The sequence below is a fragment of the Leopardus geoffroyi genome, chromosome E1 (assembly GCF_018350155.1).
Source record: "Leopardus geoffroyi isolate Oge1 chromosome E1, O.geoffroyi_Oge1_pat1.0, whole genome shotgun sequence".
Classification (NCBI taxonomy): domain Eukaryota; kingdom Metazoa; phylum Chordata; class Mammalia; order Carnivora; family Felidae; genus Leopardus; species Leopardus geoffroyi.
In genome coordinates, this window is record NC_059330.1 from 42992388 (window position 1) to 43012071 (window position 19684).

General features: G+C 48.2%; 2 protein-coding genes across 4 annotated transcripts in view; one reads left to right on the forward strand and one right to left on the reverse strand.

The window, feature by feature from the left end:
* The first annotated feature begins 1321 nt into the window (after window positions 1–1321).
* HIGD1B (HIG1 hypoxia inducible domain family member 1B) lies at window positions 1322–4535 on the forward strand. Of its 3 annotated transcripts, none has more exons than XM_045489209.1 (5): window positions 1322–1559; window positions 2390–2540; window positions 3130–3264; window positions 3868–3980; window positions 4423–4535. In XM_045489209.1, the coding sequence occupies exons 2-4, from the start codon at window positions 2441–2443 to the stop codon at window positions 3930–3932; spliced, it is 300 nt and encodes a 99-aa protein (XP_045345165.1). In that variant the 5' UTR covers window positions 1322–1559; window positions 2390–2440; the 3' UTR covers window positions 3933–3980; window positions 4423–4535. The 3 variants fall into 3 exon arrangements, with proteins under 3 accessions (XP_045345165.1, XP_045345163.1, XP_045345164.1); XM_045489207.1 differs by lacking the exon at window positions 1322–1559 and adding an exon at window positions 2193–2300; XM_045489208.1 differs by lacking the exons at window positions 1322–1559; window positions 4423–4535 and adding an exon at window positions 2193–2300 and having other exon boundaries at window positions 3868–4011.
* EFTUD2 (elongation factor Tu GTP binding domain containing 2) overlaps window positions 4481–19684 on the reverse strand; it is a 40821-nt gene continuing 25617 nt past the window's right edge. Inside the window, exons 12-28 of the mRNA XM_045489199.1 lie at window positions 19087–19150; window positions 18406–18496; window positions 16555–16690; window positions 14809–14936; window positions 13567–13760; window positions 11779–11890; window positions 11274–11414; window positions 9717–9818; window positions 8660–8742; window positions 7988–8074; window positions 7676–7802; window positions 7396–7483; window positions 6603–6721; window positions 6310–6404; window positions 5654–5807; window positions 5399–5506; window positions 4481–5056 (exon numbers count right to left, since the gene is read on the reverse strand). Coding sequence (XP_045345155.1) covers window positions 4961–5056; window positions 5399–5506; window positions 5654–5807; window positions 6310–6404; window positions 6603–6721; window positions 7396–7483; window positions 7676–7802; window positions 7988–8074; window positions 8660–8742; window positions 9717–9818; window positions 11274–11414; window positions 11779–11890; window positions 13567–13760; window positions 14809–14936; window positions 16555–16690; window positions 18406–18496; window positions 19087–19150 — 1925 coding nt within the window. The 3' untranslated portion in view covers window positions 4481–4960. The remainder of the gene's footprint in view (window positions 5057–5398; window positions 5507–5653; window positions 5808–6309; window positions 6405–6602; window positions 6722–7395; window positions 7484–7675; window positions 7803–7987; window positions 8075–8659; window positions 8743–9716; window positions 9819–11273; window positions 11415–11778; window positions 11891–13566; window positions 13761–14808; window positions 14937–16554; window positions 16691–18405; window positions 18497–19086; window positions 19151–19684) is intronic.

Sequence of the window (19684 nt, forward strand, 5' to 3'; positions counted from 1 at the left end):
TTTTCATCTGTGAAAGGGGAATAACAGTACCTACCTTACAGAGTTGTGAGAATGAAATAAAATAACCTCCTTAGAGCAATTAGCACACTTCTTGCCCCATAGGTGCTCAGAGAACCATAGCAACTATGTCTATTATTATTTTCTCAATTCTGGGCAGAGATGCTGTAGGAGCATCAACAGAATCCCAACAAGAAGGGAGAACTTCTCAATTAAATTGAACTTTGCCCTCTACAGCTTGGCCCCTGTTCTACAAAGGGCTTGGAGTTGATCCTGATTCTTGCTCTGTGTCATCCAGGCATTTCCATCCCCCTACCTCTAGCCTAGACCATCCATCTCTTGAGAATTCAGGTCACTCTTGGGACCAGGAGAGGCAGCCTGGGAGAGTGTGTGTGAATGACTGGGAGGAGAGTTCCCATGGACGCTGGGGATATGTGAAGGCTCTGGGGAACTGCTGTGACCCTGGGTCTCTTCCTAGAGCAGTGAGTGCTGGAGAGAGAAAAGAAAGACATCAGCTGCTGGACGGATTTTCTGTGCTGTAAAGCCCCTTTAGGACAGGCACATGGAGCTGAGTATCTAGGGTAAGAACAAAGCCCTGGGATAGAGTGGGATTCTCCATAGCGTACGTCAATCTTTTCACTCCTGCTTAGCAAGAAGGTACTTTCCTCTTCTCCGAATCCAGGATGCTGAGATTGATTAGCACTCCTAAGCTTCAGCCTCAATGGAGAGGGTTTCTGCTTAGCCAGCCCCTGGGAAGTAGGCTAGGAGTACAAACTCTGGAACCAGTCAGACCTACATTCAGATGCTGACACTGCTATTTACTAGCTGTGCACCTTGGAGATCATTTAGCCTCTACGAAGCTCAGTTCCTTCCCTACTGTATAGAACATTTGAAAGGTCTGAAAAGTAAATACCTCAAACAGAATAGGTGGTAAGCCTGGCCACTTGTCACCTCTGTCCCTAGTGAACATCATCCCCCCTCTCCCCATGCCCCTGTCCCCCACCTGTAGTACAGGGATCCCTGGAGATGTGAGGTAGTCCTAGCGGTTACAAATTGGATGAATCTCCCTGATCCAGAAAGCATCTTTGAAAAGGATCAAGACCAAGACCAGAGGGCCTGCCTCCCACAATTGGGGCATTTTATTTACAGCCCACTTTGTTCATGAGTGTTTGAAGCAGTATAGCTTGGGGGAGAAGCCATGATCTCTGCCCTTCCTTGCCTCGGTATTCCGATCTCAGTTCTCTGTATCAAGTTCCTGTTTGATCCAACCCCTTACATCCATGGGAATTACTGGACTGAATCTAGTTAAGGCCTCCTGCCATGTGATCTTTCATTACTTTCTAGTGCATGGAGCCCTGGCCTGGAACTCAGCAAATGGGGGGTTAAGACTGATGCCCTGGCCTATCTCCTCCCCTCTCCATTCCAGACTTCAAAGTCCACAGAAAGCTTGCTTCCCTGACCCCACAGTGGCAGCTCCATCATCAGCTCCTGATCGGTTCAAAACAGCAGATGCTGAGCCCTGGCCGGGCTGCTTGCACTCTACTTTCTAGCCATCTCCTAGGGTAAGCACCAGCATGTTAAGAAAGTGTGGGGCCAACAGTCCTTGCTCCTCCAGGAGAGAGGCACCTGGAGGTCGCCTCACGCAGCGCGTCTGTCTCACGGGTTAGACCTAGAAGGCACCCCACAGGCAGAAGCCCTTGTCTAAGGACCAGGACTCTGGGACTCTGTCTAGTTTGTGATCAGAGCAGATGTTTACTGGGGGGTTAGCAAGTAGAGCAATAGGGGTCACCAGTCCAGAGAGGGAGGCAGGGGGTTGGCAATCGCAAAGAACCTGGCAAGAAATGGAAACGGGAGCAGTTCAGGGACCAGAATTCTGTTAGTATTAATGTCCAAAATCTATGCTAAATTATTCACAAATCAATGTCCAATTATTTTAATTTTTGGCTCTGGTGACTCGGTAACCAGTGCTGGAACACTGTCTGGGATGGCCTGCTTCCCTGGGGCCAGACCTGCTCTGTGGGATCTGCAGCTCCCAGAGGAGCAACCCTCACAGACTCCAGGCCAGTGGGGGTCCCAAGGCTCAAGGCCTGTTCCTCTCGCCCTCATCTGTGGATTTTTCCAGCTGCTTTTCTTGACCCAAGGATCACATAGGGATACAGATAGAAGGAGGGGGAAGCAGGGAAAACAGTCAGAATGAGCTGGGGAAGAGGCAGACGTGAGGAAGAAGGGATGGCGGTAGTGGTCCAGCCATATGAGACAGGACACTTGGGACATCTTCTCAAGTAGGGGCTGTGTCAGGCATGGTAAGAGAGGTTCTTAGCAGGCAACTCCCCCCTTTTTCCCCCAAGTTGAGGAGAATTGGGAGTTCCTATTATGGGGTGCCTCCTTGTAGGACTGGGCTGAAACCTCAGAGCCCCAGCTGCTAACATCTGGAGCCAGGATCATGTCTGCTAACAAAGGCTGGTGGGTACCACCTGAAGGCGAAGACAGTGTGTCTGAGAAGTTCCTGAGGAAGACCAGGGAGTCTCCGCTGGTGCCTGTAGGTGAGTGGTAAAGTAGGGAATGAGGGGCCTTCTCTCACGGAAAAGGTCTCCTAGCCCTTTCAAAGGAAGCAGAGGACTCAAGTGTCCTGCCCACGGAACAGCCAACATCTAGGAGAAGAGTGAACCAGCAGCAAAGGTACCAAGGGAAGGGACACGCCTGACAAGGAGTCTGGATGGGTGGAGGTGGTGGCCAACTGACGGCCTGGGGTGCAGGGAAATGGGGGGCATCAACACCAGCATCAGGATGGGAAAGAGCAGTCTGGCGTCTCCCAGGGCTTCCTTTCTCCAGGCCCTGGGAGAAAAGAAAAGTAGTTGTGGGAGCCAACATGGCTGGAGGAGGGTCCGGAGCAGAGCAAATGGGGGGTGGGGGAGGCCTGTGATGGGCTATTTGTATGTAGAGGGCTCACTGGAGATAGACAGCCACTTTGAAAATGCCTTTGGGAGTGAACAACTCATGGTCTCCCACCATAAAGCGGCACGGAAATAGGGGTTTATCCAGATGCCCAGCCTGCCCGGCCTGCAAAGGGTCTCATCAGGGGAGCCATATGATCGGTGACTGAGGCCCAAAGGTCATGTTCTCTGCCTACAGGCTTGGGAGGCTGCCTGGCAGTGGCAGCATACCGGATTTATCGGCTGAAGGCTCGTGGTTCCACCAAGATGTCCATACACCTGATTCACACCCGAGTGGCAGCGCAGGCCTGTGCCGTGGGTGCGGTCATGCTAGGTGAGGGGTTGGTGGGGGTCACAGAACGAAAACGCAGCTTGTTAGACAAAATCTGGCTGTGAGTCCTGATGGTTAAAGGACCATGATTTCAGTCCCACCAGGCTCCACAGCAAGTGGAGGTTTGGGTGAAACCCTCAAACCAAGCCATTTTCAGGGGTCCCTGCTTGGCCTCCTGTCCCAGGCCCGTGGGGATGGTACACAGTTGGTTTTATGGCAGTCTGTCCTGAGAGGTGAGAAAAGTCACACAGCAGAACACATGCTGAATTTCCCTTCCTCTGTGGGTCAAGGGGCAGACAGCTACTTACTAGCTGTGTGACCGTAGACAGGTCCCTTTCTCTGAGCCTCAGTTTCCCCATGTGCAACACGATGGTAAGCACCCTGGCTTACTGACCTCGCAGGTTGCTGTGGGGCTTCTCAGAGAGGTAATCTACACGGAAGGGCTCTGCAGGTACTTGTAGCAGCTACTGAGAGCTAGAGCAGAACGGGAAGCTGAGCAGGGAAGCTGGACCCTCAGGGGAACGGCTGCAGTCAGGCTCCTGGGAGAGCCAGAGGATGGCTGCAGGGTTGGGTGTTATGGGCTGTTTTCCCTTCTCCTTCCTGCAGGCGCTGTGTACACGATGTACAGAGACTACATCAAAAGAACAGCACCGGATGCCGGGGAGAAGTAGGATTCCTGTAGGGTCCGGGGCAGCCAGAGCCTCGTCCATCAATCCCTGGTACGTTCCTAATAAAGCATTTTGAGGAAAATCAAGTCTCTCTTTCACACGGGGCAGAGCAGAGTTAGGGACCAGTAGTGGCTGGTGTGTGTGTGTGTGTGTGTGTGTGTGTGTGTGTGTGTGTGTGAGAGAGAGAGAGAGAGAGAGAGAGAGAGAGAGAGAGAGTGTGTGTGTGTGTGTGTGTGTGTGTGTGTGTGTGTGTGTGTGTGTAGGTTTAGAGAAAGGTTTGGAAATCAGAGTTCTGGCCCCCAGCTCCAGGGGCAACAGCCTCCAATCCCAGAAGCCCAATACCTCCTAAGCCACCCCAGGTCCCAACCAGAAGCAGCATGGTAGAGAGGACCGGGTGGTAGGTGCAGGGGATGGGGGGGGGGGGGTGGCAAGAAAGTGGCCCCGATGCTCACGGGAGCACTGGATTAAGAGGCAGGCGTCCCTCCCACCACAGGCCGCTGCCCTGGGGACCCAGGCAGGAAGACTGCAGCTGGGAGAAGAGACCGTGAAGCTTCACAGGAGATGACATATATTCATTCAGAACCCAAGTGCCAAGACCAGACTGTTGGAGGAAAGGGGGAGGGGCAGGGGGGTAGGGATGAAAGGAACAGAGCAAGGCAGAGGTCAGAATGTTCTGTTCATTTAAAATCCATGTCTAAGGTCAAACTTGTAAAAAAAAAAAAAAAATTCCATGTAAATCCTGAAGACAGGGCCCCTTGGGGTTAAACACTTTGTCCCCTTCTCCTTCTCCGAGCCCGAGCTCTTCTCTGTTCCCTGGGAATGGAGCCAGGCAGAGGCTGCAGAGGAACCAGGAGGCCAAATACTCTTCCCTCGTTGGGACTCTGGGTTGGAGGCTTTGGGGTTGTTAAAAATGGCCACAGCAGCTCCCAGATGCTCTCTGACAACATGGAGTCCAGGTCGCACCAGGTCCCAGCTTCAAGTCCAGGATACAGCCCACTGCAGGGGGCAGGGGCTGCCAGGAGTCCCAACACTCACATGGGGTAATTGAGCACAACATCCTGCTTGGCGAGCTCCAGCAACATGGGATCATCAAAGAACTTGCTGATGCTCACATCCTCACTCAGTCCCTGCAGAGAGTGGGGACAGATGTAAGAAAGAGCCCTATGTGGTGGTTGATTGAGCTGGAGGCCGCCTGAGGCCTGTGCTGGGGTGGGGGGCTGGTGGGGTGAAGCTGTGGACCAGCTATTTCAGGAGTCACCACTGGAGAAGATAAGGCGCTCCCTTCCTGGCCAGACTGTGTCCCGGGTCTGGTGGCCCGAGGCCTGGACAGATTGCACCTCTTTGTGTTGTACGGTAAACCGCTCTCAGTCTTTGGGAGAAGAGTCCCAAAGGAAGAAATGAAGAGAGATCCAACTCCTGCCAAGAGCCCTGGGGATTAAGGGCTGGCAATGGGCCTGAGGGACACATACCTTCCTGCGACGGGTTTTGATCATGAATTCTCGGGCCAGGTGAGGAGCTGGTTGTGGCTCCAGGGGACGGATGACAATGCTCTTGTCCAGAGGATCACCGGGCACAATCTGAAAGGCAAAGTGGTTTCCAATGGTCCAGCACTTTTCTCTAGGACGTTGGAAATCCCACTTGGGATTTGAAAGGGGAACAGACCAGAGAAGACTGGCCTTGAACAGGTGGGAGGCCGCACTGGCCAGCCTGCACCATTTTCTCACCTGCCAATGGTGGAAGACAGACAAGGAAAAGGCCTGCCCCTGGGTGTGAGTCCGCAGATCGGTCTCAAAGCCAAAAGAGTCAATGGCGGGGATGAAAGCTTTGATGGTGTAGAGAGGGGAGCCTGGGATGGGTGCATCCTGAGTCACATGCCCCCTGCGACAGAAAAACAAAGGCTGAGTCCCTCATCCTTCAGAGACCAAAAGCAGAGAAGGAATCTGTCCCAAATATACCACAACACAGAGTTACCATCAAAGAAAGAATAACCACAATCGTGCTACAGTGGATGGAAAAGGCTGGGGTGGGTGGGGGGGGGGAGCTCAGTGTCATTTCCCATGGCAGCCAAAGGGGTAGTGACCGCTACATGAGAGTGGCAACACCGAAGGGACAAGGTCCTACAGACATTCCCCCACTGACACATTTCAGTACTTTCCCCGGGGGGTTCTCCACAGAGAGGGGTCTAAGAACGAATCTCAACTTTTTATCTGCAGTGAAGCAGGGGTCTGCCTTAATCCTTTCCTACTTCATTTTGAAAAAACAGCTCACTAGGTTCTAGGAGCAGGGACAGTACAGGAGGTCCACCTCCTTCTCCACGGAGCCCAGTTACTCTTGTGGTGCTCCTGCTCCCTGCACCATCCCTAACATGCCCACGGCTCACCTGCGCCTGGCCAGGACAGTATACACAGCAGAGACACAATCTGCAGGGGCCTGGACCTCCACGAAGTAGTAAGGCTCCATCAGACGAGGAGTGGCCTGCAACAGGGCAAGAAGAAAGAGTTCCTTAGCTTGGGCAAGGCTGAGGATTGAGGACCTGGATAGAGAAAAAGGCTGGAGGGACTGTGGTCTTGAGGACCTGGACAGAGAAAAAGGCTGGAGGGACTGTGGTCTTGAGACCCGCATAGCTGGAATTTCCACATAGTGCCCCAGAGCAACTCAGCTCCACTCACTTACCATGAGGAAGGCAGAATAGACAACTCTCCTGGCCGTGGGGATGATTTGGCCCCCGCCCCGGTGCAAGGGCTCTTGGGCAACCACTGCATCCAGGATCTTAAACTTGACATTTCGAATCACTGGAAAGGAGATGGGGGAGTTGATGACTAAGGAGTGGTTCTGGTGCTAGTCAAGGGCCCACGCGCAGGGCACCAAGGAGCCTCTAGCAGCATGGCAGCTGTCTTAAGATCACAAAAGATATGGGACAAAAATCACCCTGCAGATGGGTGTTCTGATAGGATACCAAGGCCTACAGCAGAGGACAGAAGTTAGGCACACATTCTTTGTTTGTTTCAGGCCACGCTCAGGCATTGTAAAGCTTTCCTAGAAGTTTATGTGATTTTTTTTTTTTTTTTTTTTTTTTTTTTGTAGATACTTAATTGTTTTTGGATATAGAGTAAGTGCTAGGAATTGCACCTTCCTGCCCACTAATCCAACCTCGTCTATAAACCACTCCGATCCCATCTTCCTCTTTATACCTCTCCTCAAGCACATTCCTTCTCAGGACTGAGAAGCAAATGTCCGTCTAGAAATGACTTCCCTTCCAGGATGTCCCAGGCAATAGCACTTGGATGGGGATGGAGGAGAGGCGAGAAGAGGAAGCTGACCTAGGACATGGAATGGCTCCATGTACCCCAAGCTGCTTCTCCTGCCAGGTCCCGTACACGAGCCCACCCCACCCCACCTCATACACCCAGGCAAAAGGACCCTACAGGGCTGGAGAGGGGGAGGCAGAGGCACTGTCGGAACTTACACTCGTCACAGAGGGGCCCCTCCCTGGTTCCCCACTGGAAACCTTGAACAATGCTGTCCTTCACTGAGCCAAGAAGAGCCTTGTCCACCTGCACAAAACATGAGGGCCTGTGAGCAGTGACCCTGGCAACAATCAGTTTAGAGGGAGGAGAAGGTAAGTATACTGGTAAGAAGATTCACCAGAAGACACAAAATACTTCTGGGAAAGGAAGTACACTTTGTAGTTTCTTCCACTCCACAGCAAAGAAACCACTGCACGGCTCCCGTTAGTTATGCTATACCTCAGAAGGCAGGGTATCATCCACCAGGATGTTGGGGCCGGTGGCATCAGGGCCAAAAGCCCAGATAGAACGGGCAGCCAGCAGATCCCAATCGTACTTGGTCTGGAAGAATTCTCCCAGTTTCTTCCTAGGGGAAGGAGGAGGAAATGGAGGTTTTCCGGCAGCTCTGCAATTTCTGCATCCTGGGGTCACAATTCCCGTCTTCCCGGGGGACAGTTTGCTTCCCAGAAGGACACGTGGTATCAGAGCCTGGGGAGGCAAGCCGTAGCGCCTCGTCTTCTTTCAGCCTTGAAACCAGAGCCACATTCTCACCTGTTCCACGTGATCTGGACCACCTCATTCTCTATGTCCTCGGCGAGGCCCTTCTCGAGAGGCTCAGCAATCATGGTGATCTTATTCCTAGTCAGAAAGGAAATGAGTAATGATGAGGATCAACAGAACTTGAAGAAGGGGTATTCCTAAGGAGAGGGTGACAAGGCAGTTACATCAGTAAAAGCCAGAGGAGCAAAACAGAGCAAAAACGTTCATTTTCTGTCTTCCTTCACTTGAATCTACCACTCTTTAAAAAAGTAGGGTCTCAGGGCATCTGGCTGGCTCTGTCAGTGGAGTGTGTAGCTCTTGATCTTAGGGTTGTGAGTTCGAGCCCCATGTTGGGTGCAGAGATTACTTAAAAATAAAATTTAAAAAATTCCCACAACAACAGAACTGTTGCCAGGGCAAAATTGTAAGATGATCATATTATACGGAGAAAAGTGGCAGTTGGGACACTCATCCTTGGGGAACCTACAGCAAAGAATTCCACAGCATCATGTCTACAGGCCTAAGGCATGATAGTGCTAGGTTAAAACTCAAGCATCCTAAGCCCCCATCCTGAGACCTAGGGAATCTCTATTTCCACAGTACTTGTGACTGGGGTGGAGTTGAGGAGGGAGGAAGAGAAAGTGTCCCCTGTCAGTCCCAGGGTCACTCTGACACCCAGCTCACTTCTTATTGGGCGTTTCAGCAAAGCACTTGAGGGAAGATGTCTCCACCACCGTCTCACAAAACGTGACAACGGGATCAGCCACCTGGGAAACAGAATAAATTGTTAGGCAAGATCTAATTTTGTTGGAAGGACAACATTCTGCCAAAGGGAATTCTGAGGTTCCCTTGGCACTACCTTTGTGACAAACCCCTGTCTTAATCAGCATCAGCAATGAGTACAATAGCAGGTGAGAAGTCCTTACCAGCACTAAGGAGACTGAGAAAACTTCGTGGAGTGTGGAGTTTATGTTCCTGAGCCAAGAGTACGTGGGAGTCAAACCTGGGCCTAAAGTATCATCCCCCAAGGACGCTTTCAAGGTCTGTTCAGCTGTCCCACAACCACTCAGCACCTCCCGTGGCTCTGTCACAGCTGACACTAGGGACTGACTGGCGGGATCCCCTTCTACTCTCAACACCTGGCTCTGAGTAGCAGAGCTCCTCCCTGAAGCTCCCACGTGGCCAGCCACCAGGGAACTCAGTATCTTCTAGACCACCAGTCCTGGGCACCTCAGGAGGAGGATCTAAGAGGGGTACTTGAGGGTGCTCTCTCCCACCACCACAGGAACTGGGAGAAAACGGGTACCATCTAGGAGACTGGGGCCATGCAATGGGCACTTTAATCAAGGGGCCACATCACAACCTAATGACAAATCCAGGAGAACCAGTTCTCACTCTCTCCCTGAAACCCACCGCTGAGCCCTAATCACCAAAGATGGGTTAACTGTATAACTGTTTCCTTAACAAAAGACCAAGAATCACTTTGGCTTGGGAGCCTGGACTTTAAACTATGACACAGAGAATAACCCTGCAGAAAGGGGCAAACCAGATCTTAAATACCTTCCCAGATAGGGAGCAATAGGTCATGCTTTTCCCTAACATGTCTCCTCCCCAATAGGGCCCCCCTCTTCCCTCAGGCCTTCCAGGGGAATCAAGGGTTTGGTTGCTTATAAAATCAGTCTGGAGCCATGAGTCAAGCTCCTGGCCAGGCGGGTACTCAAGAAAGAGGATGCTGATTTACCTTGATGTCGATCTCTGAGTACATCTTCCGTAAATCGTGCATCACACAGTCTAGGTACAGCTCCCCAGTACCCAGAATCACGTGCTCCCCAGACTCTTCCACCTGAAACATAACAGGCCTGGTGGTCATAGCCTGGACCTCTTATGCCAGCAACAGCAGCTAGAAACAGAATCAATGCTAGAGCCCAGGAGGTGCCCAAACCCACTATCAGAATCAGCCACTCCTCAGCATCAGTTCCAGCCTCTTCAAGAAGGATCAGTGGGGAAGTGACCAACAGGTAAATCCTCAGGACATCTGGACCATTCAGCACGGTGCTGCTGGGCATTAGGTCACCGATTTAATTTCCAGCATAACCGTTTAGGGAAAACCCTGCCCTAAGTCTATGGACATAAGCTGACCCTTTAGCCCTGGCCAGCTACTCAGAAAAGTATGCTAGCAGGCTAAAGAATGTAGAAGGATCAGAATGATCACTTTTACTTCTATATTTTCTGGAAAATCAATTCATAGTATATATATATATATATTTATTTTTTTTTTTTAAAAAAGAAAAAAAATTATTTCCTCACAAAATGTATAACTGTGATTGTCATTAATCCTGGTCCCTAATATTTCTTTTTTTTCAATATTTATTTACTTATTTTATTTTTTCTTTTTCTTTTTTTAATAATTATTTTATTTTTATTTAATTTTATTTATTTATTTTTTAATTTACATCTAATTTGGTGCAACAATGATTTCAGGAGTAGATTCCTTAGTGCCCCTTACCCGTTTAGCCCATCCCGCCTCCCCCCACCTCGTAACCCTGTTTGTTCTCTATATTTATGAGTCTCTTCTGTTTTTATATAATTTTTGTTTCCCTTCCCTTATGTTCATCTGTTTTGTCTCTTAAAGTCCTCATGTGAGTGAAGTCATATATTTGTCTTTCTCCGACTAATTTCACTTCACATAATACCCTCCAGTTCCATCCATGTAGTTGCAAATGGCAAGATTTCATTCTTTTTGATTGCTGAGTAATATTCCATTATATATATATATATATATATATATATATATATATATATATATATACATCTTCTTTATCCATTCATCCGTCGATGGACATTTGGGCTCTTTCCGTACTTTGGCTATTGTTGATAGTGCTGCTATAAACATGGGGGTGCATGTGTCCCTTCGAAACAGTACACCTGTATCCCATGGATGAATGCCTAGTAGTGCAATTGCTGGGTCGTAGGGTAGTTCTAGTTTTAGTTTTTTGAGGAACCTCCATACTGTTTTCCAGAGTGGCTGCACCAGCTTGCATTCCCATCAAAGTATACTTTCTAAGACACATCTCTTTCTCATCTAAAGATACTGTGGAATATGAACACATGCATGTGCACTCGCAGCGCCCCCACCTCCCCCCCAAAACGTGTCTTGTTTTCAAATGACAGTAACAGACAGGGAATACTTGCTTTCGACATAGGCTGCTGGAAGCAGATCAGAGACAGCTGGTGGACGTGAAGCAGTGGGCGGCACAGACCTGTCACCGGGGGCAGCTATTGCAGACCTTGAACATACCTTGGTGGTGAGGGATGGATAGCTCTTGTTGACCTTGCGCAGACCGTCCAGCATCTTGGGTAGCTCTGAGGGGTTGACTGGTTCCACAGCAATCTTGATAACGGATGTGGTGTTGAACTTCAAGGGGCGGAAAATCTGAGCCTGAGATTCAAAGTGCAGAGGAGTGAGGGCACGTGGCCTGAGTAGGCACCAAAGGTACAGAGGTCTAAGAGGAGGAGACCACTCCCCAACCAGGAGCCAAAGTGCTGCTGGGAGGCAGCCTGAAGGGCCATTTATTCCCATGTAATTTGGCAGAACAAACAGCAGGGAAAAGATAAAGCAACTGCTCCTAACTCCTAGCAACTGAGTGGAGTACAGGGAGAATCGAGCTGGGTCCGATCTAGAAGCTTCAGCCTGTGCTCAGGCCCAGAACCAGGAAGCGGCAGTGACTCCGGGTTAGTACCCTGTGAGTTCCCATGGGACCCTCTAGCTTAAACTAATCCAGTTGCCTTTTCAGAAACTCTACCTCCTCATTGCCTCGGGGTTCAGTTATGGTTGCTGTCTTCACAATTGGTTGATCAACACCTTCGATCAGAACCCAGTTGCCAGCAGGAACACGGTTCACCTCAATGTGGTACCTGGGGCAACAGATGAGTGAAATAAGGAGGGGTGCCAGGCACTGAGCCAGGAGCAGGGGTGAACCAAACATACATTCCATTAGCAGAGGGGTACAACAACCAACCATGTAACCTCACATATATGTACAACTGACCCAGGAACAATGGGGCCCCAACGCCCCATGTAGTTGAAACTCCACATATATGTTCTGACTCCCCCCAAAACTTTTTTTTAAATCTTTTTTTTTTTTTTTTAATTTTTTTTTTCAACATTTATTTATTTTTGGGACAGAGAGAGACAGAGCATGAACGGGGGAGGGGCAGAGAGAGACGGGGACACAGAATCGGAAACAGGCTCCAGGCTCTGAGCCATCAGCTCAGCCCAGAGCCTGATGCGGGGCTCAAACTCACGGACCGCGAGATCGTGACCTGGCTGAAGTCGGACGCTTAACCGATTGCCCCACCCAGACGCCCCTTTTTTTTAAATCTTTAAAAAAAAAAAAATTTTTTTTTAACGTTTATTTATTTTTGAGACAGAGAGGGACAGAGCACGAACGGGGGAGGGTCAGAGAGAGAGGGAGACACAGAATCTGAAACAGGCTCCAGGCTCCGAGCCGTCAGCACAGAGCCCAACGTAGGGCTCAAACTCACGGACCGTGAGATCATGACCCAAGCTGAAGTTGGACGCTCAACTGACTGAGCCACCCAGGCGCCCCATCCCCCCAAAACTTAACTACTAAAAACCTACTGTCGGCTGGGGGCCTTACCGATAACATAAACAGTCAATTAACATGTTTCGTATGTACATTCTATATGTGTATTCTACACTGTACTCTTATAAAAAAATAAGCTAAAGAAAAGAAAATGTTAAAGTCATAAAGAAAAGAAAATACATTTGCAGGACGATAGTGTATTTACTGGAAAAAAAAAACCCACATTAAAGTGGACTCGTGTAGTTTAAACCTGTGTTGTTCAAGGGTCAACTGGAATTACAAACTGGTTAGCACATGGAAGAAAGCTCATGGTATTTTAGGAGGACAAAAGAGGAAAACCTAATTTCAGGTGGATACTACTGGTAAGCAAGGCCCTGCCCAAGGGGTAGAATGTAAGGAGATGCCAAAAGCACCACAGAAGATACTGCAACTCTCCTAGGCCATCAGTCCTCTGCCTTCTAGGGAATGGGTGGATTTGGAGAGGGAAAGGGGGCCATCGGCAAGGTACAGCAGGCACGTCAGAACAGGACTGCCTTGACTCTGCTTGCTAGCTAAGAAGCCGAACTTATGAATTCACAAGCAGCCCAGAGGCCCAAGCTAAGTCTGACGCTGCAGATAAGGAACCTATAAGGGATCTAGCAAAATCTTCTATCTTGGTCAAAGAATAGTCCGTGGAGGTTGGGAGACAATTTCTTTTGGGAAGAAACACAAAGGTTGTGACTTAGAAACACAGAAGAGGAAGAGAGGATTAAAAAGAGTAAAAATAGAAAACTTACAAAAGTTTACATAAGCTATTCAAAACTCAAAGGCAAGGCTTTTGGCATTATCCCAACAGTAGCTGCCTTTTGGCCCTAGCAACTCTGGGTAGTAAGAAATAGAAGTCAACAGATGTGAGGGAGGGTCAGCTGATGCCCTATTGAAGTGGCCCATGCAGCTGCTGTGACAAGGCCAAGGCATGCCTCTATAGGCTACTATTGGCAGTACCTGGCCACAGAGATCCAAAGACGACCCACGGTGCATATCTGGGAGTCTTCCTCATCCTCCAGGGTGTAGTTCTCCCCCAGCACCTTCACGGGCTGCCCAGCATGGATGGTGCCACTCAGCACCCGGCCAAAGGCATGAAACTGAACTCCATCATCCGTGCTGTACATCTTGGTGGTGTGGCACATCAGGGGACCCTGGAGGTGGGGACAGAGTGCAGGCTCAACCACACATATTCCCAGGGTAAATACCCTTGTCTCTACCTCCTTGGACAGCAATGACACGGCTCTGCGAGGAGGCTGCCCAGACCTAGAGGAAGATGTGTCAATCTCCTGGGAAAATTCCAAACCATGCCCTACCCCCTGATTAGTTAGCAGATGTCATAGGCAGAGCAAAGCAAAAAAAACTTTCTCTTTTCTCTAGGAGGATGAGGGCAATGGTGAAGAAAAGCAGGTTTAGGATGGCAGATTGCCACTGTTAACTTGCAAGATTACAAGACTTGCTTGCCCCAAATTCCCTCCGAAGATGTAACACAATTCTCAGTTGGTCGTTCATGCTGAGAAATTAGACTAAGAACAGCTGGGAAAAAAATTTTTTTTCAATTAATAAATTAATTATTTTTAAAGTAAGCTGTGTAGGTCCAATGTGGAGCCTGAACTCATGACCTGGAGATCAACAGTCATATACTCTACTGACTGAGTTGGCCAGGCATCCCTGGGAAAGACTTTTTTTTAAGTACATTTAAAAAAAAAATTATTTATTTTTGAGAGAGAGAGAGAGAGAGAGAGAGAATCCGAAGCAGGCTCTGGGGCTCAAACCCACAAACCATGAGATCATGACCTGAGCCAAAATGGGACGCTTAACCAACTGAGCCACCCAGGTGCCCCTGGTAAGGACTTTTTTAAAGCCCAAAGCTGACAAAGTTAGCTACCATTTGTTGAATGTTTACTATCAGGCACCATGCTAAACACAACTGTAAAACTTTCTTACTCTTATTTAATTTTTTAACAGTCATATACATACTATTATCCTCATTTTATCCACCAAGACTCTTAGAAAGATAGAATAATTTTCCCAAAATCATAACACTAGAAGTGGTAACCCTGGGTCTTGAATTCAGGCCTGTTTGACTTTGCGAACGGGGAGTGGCAAGCAAGGATGGAAAGAAGGCATCATTCCTATGACCAGAAAACAGTATCTCCAACAGAAGGAGGAAAAAAACCAGAAATGGGGGTTTTCCCTTACGTCAGGATCACAGTCGCTCATGGCCTCGCCGAGATCAGAATCCACACCGCCAGTGTAGGTGTGCTCGATCTTGGGCTTGGCGCCCACCTTTGGAGAGGGGATATGCTGCACACACATGTCCACAAAGCCTGTGGAGGGAGAAGACAAAGCCATTACTCTACACTCACAGGGGGAAGTGACGGTGAGTTATGGATCCACTGGTGATGGCCAGAAAGCTAAAAGTGCAGGGACTCATTTTCAGCTCTTAAGCTAGGGCACCGTGAGCCCAGCGGGAAGTACCACCTTGTTTCCTGGGAGTATGCTCTAAGAGCAAGAAGCAGGGCTCAATGGTTCCTTGAACTCAGGTGACAAAAATTTTCAAGTGTCTGTTATCAATCCATGATCTTTCATTGAATATAAGCACTTACTGAGCACTTACAATAAGTACCCCAGCTCTTCAGATCTACTCAGAACAATCCGAGTTGACTCTCTCTTCGGGAAATACTGCATGTTTCTGTTCAATACATCATCCTGTTTTCTTTTCTTTTTTTTTTTTAACGTTTATTTATTTTTCAGAGAGAGAGAGCAAGCGAGCAGAGGAGAAGCAGACAGAAAGGGAGACACAGACTCTGACACAGGCTCCAGGTTCTGAGCTTTCAGCACAGAGCACAGCGAAGGGCTGGAACCCCTGAACCGTGAGATCATGACCTGCACCCAAGTCAGACGCTTAACCGACTGAGCCACCCAGGCGCCCCATCATCCTGTTTTTCTAACAGCCAATAGGCCATGAAAGAGAAAACCTCCATTAGCACCTTGGGGAAAGCAGATCTGTTTTCAGTTGGTGTCTCCTAGGTCAGATGGATGGCCAGCCGAGAATGAACTACTAGAATCATGCACCTTGTGGATTCAGACACCTAAAGACTACCAGAATCAAGAGATTGCTGGGGCGCCTGAGTGGCTCAGTTGGTTAAGTATCCGACTTCCACTCAGGTCATGGTCTCACGGCTCGTGAATTTGAGCCCCATGTCGGGTTCTGTGCTGACAGCTCAGAGCCTGGAGCCTGCTTCAGATTCTGTGTCCCCCTCTCTCTCTGCCCGCCCCCTGCTCAAGCTCTACTGTCTCTGTCTCTCTCTCAAGAATAAATAAACATTAAAAAAATTAAAAAAAGAAGAGAGAATCAAGAGATTGCTGAGGGGACCCTTAGTCATTACCTTTACTACCTCCCTTATTTTACAGATGAGAAATTCGAGTCACAGAAGAATCAGGTGGCTGACCCAGGTCTCACCACATGGAAGGGCCAGGGCCACAACAGGAACAAGATTCAGGTCTTTCTCAATAGGTCTAGGGCTTATTCTACTATATCGCCTGCCTTCTGTGCCACTTAAATAGAGGAGACAGGAGCTTAGGAGAAAAGAAATCTGAGCCTGCTGCTTTTCCCAGTATTTCCCATCGCTTATGAGTCTATTTACATCACTTATGAGTCTCGTAAAAATACTAGAACCTTGGAATCTGTTTCAACATCTCCTTTATTTGCACGCTCCTCCTGGTAGGGAAATATAATTGCTTTTGTTTCCCAAGATAGAGTTCTTGGTACCATCCACCAAAGGAAACAGCTAGGAGAAAAATGCAGGTGCTGTACATCCGGCTTGCAGTTTATTTAAAAAAGCCTCACATCTCTGCACATCACTGGAGTGAGGAAAAGGTCCCCCCGATACGTGTGGCAGAACATGACAGCGATGGGAAGGGGGCCATGAGCTCTTTTGTTACCTGTGAATTCACCAAAGAATTTTTTGCAGACCAGCCTGAGCAGGGGGCGGATATTCAGCTTAAGCTCTTCTTTGGTCAGATGAATGCCAAGCTCATCCAGGGTCCTGGGGAGGCTGGTGTCCACGTCACCCACAACCTGTGTTGGTACCAAATACCATGTCAGCTGTAATGATGGCCCCAGCATGCTGCCTGCTATAGAGGGCAAGGGAAGGCCAAAGGGCAATTTGAAGGGTCACTGTGCCAAGTTCTCTTCTACAGGGAGAGCTCTTGGCAAGGACAGCCATTTGGTTTGAGAGAAATCTTTGATATCTACTCTTCAAACCAATCCTGGGGGGAAAAAAGGGGTTGGTTAAATAAACCTGGCCCTCCCTGATGACCTTCAGTGCTGCCCCCTGGTGTCTGAAAAGCAGCATCTCACCCCATTCAAGAAATCCCTTACTCTTCCCTATTTAGAGACTTCTCAGATTTAGAGGATCACTGCACTGGAAGGAACCAAAAAAGGTCACCTAGCAGTCCATCTGCTGGTAGGGCAAGGCCAAGCTAAATCATTCTCAGCAGACTCAAGGTCTCTAATGAGACAGACTCTATAAATTTCTTTTATTAATCCATTCCAGTCTGACACAAGATACTAAGTATTTTTCAGCACTAATAAATTTTAATCATGTTATTTTGTCTTGTTGCTATGTTTTACTCTTTTGTCAGCTGGTATGGCCACACACGTTTTGTGTATATGTGTGTGTTAACTGTGCACAGTGCTTATTAAACACTTGAATATTTTATAACTGTCTTGGGAAAAAGGTCTACGAAAACTCCCGTACAGTGTTACCCCTTTACTTCTGCCTTTTAGGTAGCACAAATTCATGCAAACTCAATGTTATACTCTTTTCTTTGGAGAATCCTACATGTCTAACTGCATCCTTACCACTGTCTGATGCATCTTTTTTTTTTTTTTCAAGTAAGTTATATGTCCAATATGGGGCTTGAACTCACGACCTGGAGATCGAGAGTTGCATGCTCTGCCGACTGAGCCAGCCAGGCACCCCGTGATGCATCCTTTCCGATTTGACAAACATCACATATATACAGGCCCAGAAAAGTCATTACAAAGCAAGCTAATACAGCCATTCTTTTAATGGCTACAAAATACTTGAGATGTACATAATTCATTTAATCAGATTCTCACTGATAAACATTTAACTTATTTCCAGTTTGTTTCCCGTCTTATAAAATGTATATATATGTAGGGGCGCCTGGGTGGCGCAGTCGGTTAAGCGTCCGACTTCAGCCAGGTCACGATCTCGCGGTCCGGGAGTTCGAGCCCCGCGTCGGGCTCTGGGCTGATGGCTCAGAGCCTGGAGCCTGTTTCTGATTCTGTGTTTCCCTCTCTCTATGCCCCTCCCCCGTTCATGCTCTGTCTCTCTCTGTCCCAAAAATAAATAAACGTTGAAAAAAAAATAAAAAAATAAAAAAATAAATGTATATATATGTATATATACATATATATATATACACACACACGTATACATATATACATATATATACACACACACACACTATACATAAACCAATTATATCTGTAAATCAAATCCCTACAACTGAAATTATTAGTTCTCAAGTATCAAATCTTTATACAAAATTTCTCCATTGCCTTTTCTTTCTTATCTTCCCCCCTTCACTCTGAATTCAACGGCACTCAGAGGACCATAGATCTAGAAGACTGGTGAGCAACTATCCTCATGCTTAGTAAAACAAAACTGAGCAGGTTTAGAGGCGGGGGAAGTCTGAGTTCACCAACTTTTGCACTCTGTGTTTAGAAGGGCAGGCCTGAACCAGGCAGCCTGACATTCTCACCTGAGCAAGGATCTTATACAGAGGCTCCAAGATAAACTCCACAAAGCTCCTCTGGGAGCTGCTGGTTGGGGCCTTTTTTGTGAATTTTCGTCTATTAAGAAGAAAAAAAAAAAAAAAAAAAAGAGTTATGGGTGGCCCAGCAGGGAGAAGGCTGTGTCACTGACCCCAAGGGTGAATTTCCTAAGTTCTGAATCTGAGCAGGGTGAAGGGGAAGGAATGTGTATGTGATCATAACATTTCCAAAGAGAGATTCCCAAGAGAGCATATGGTTATGACTCTCGTGCATGCCTGAGCTGAGCTGTGAAGACCTCAAGAGAAATAGATTCATCCTGTTAAGAGCTCATGAAGCCAAACCACTTAGAGGAGGATTATTCATGTTTAATAAAAAAGTAGGTTTTGGGGCACCTAGGTGGCTTAGTTGGTTGAGCGTCCAACTTTAGCTCAGGTCATGATCTCGCAGTTTTTGAGTTTGAGCCCCATATCAGGCTCACTGCTGTCAGCCTGTCAGCACAGAGCCCACTCCAGATCCTCTGTCCCCCCTCTCTCTGCCCCTCCCCTGCTTGCACTATCCCCGTACCCCTTGCCAAAAGGTAGGTTTTAATCTTAGGAACTCTTTCTCTGTCCTCACTTCCTGGAAAAATGAACGCCCCCTCTAGAGAGTCACTTCCCCACTCTACTTACGTTTTGGGGTTGAAGTAGATGTCACCCCAGAGTCTTTTAGCAAATTCCTGGTAGTTAATGTCACCTGTAAGAGAAGCCATATGATTATAATCTACCTAACAAAGTATTGTTTGAAAGCCTGCATACGTGGTTCCAGATGCGTAAGTGGTTTATAGCTGAGGACTTCTAGCACATTCCTTCCCAAGGTCTGGACATTTCCTTGTACCCAGGCAGGCAGACAATGATACTGAGGCATAGACAAGGACAGGACTGGCCCAAATTAGACATGGCTACGCTGGAGCCAAAATGAGTACCCAGGCAGCTCTATGTCTAGGAAGCAAAGAACTGAGCTATGGACAAGGATATGGTTTATATGCTTTCCTTCAATAAAATAGGCCCAACCGCCCACATGCTATGCTCTGTCTGCACCTAAACACTGTTCCTTCCAGAAGTGGGGCTTAATGACTCTTTCACTCTTCCCTGATCCACATAAGCTCTCTGCTGCCAGTGTGGGCAGTCTCATAGCTGCAATGCCACACTAAAGTTCAAACTAGCCCCAAGCCTCTGGAAGGCAGATATCTAGTCCTCTGGAGAGAAAATTCCAAAGCCTACCTTTGTC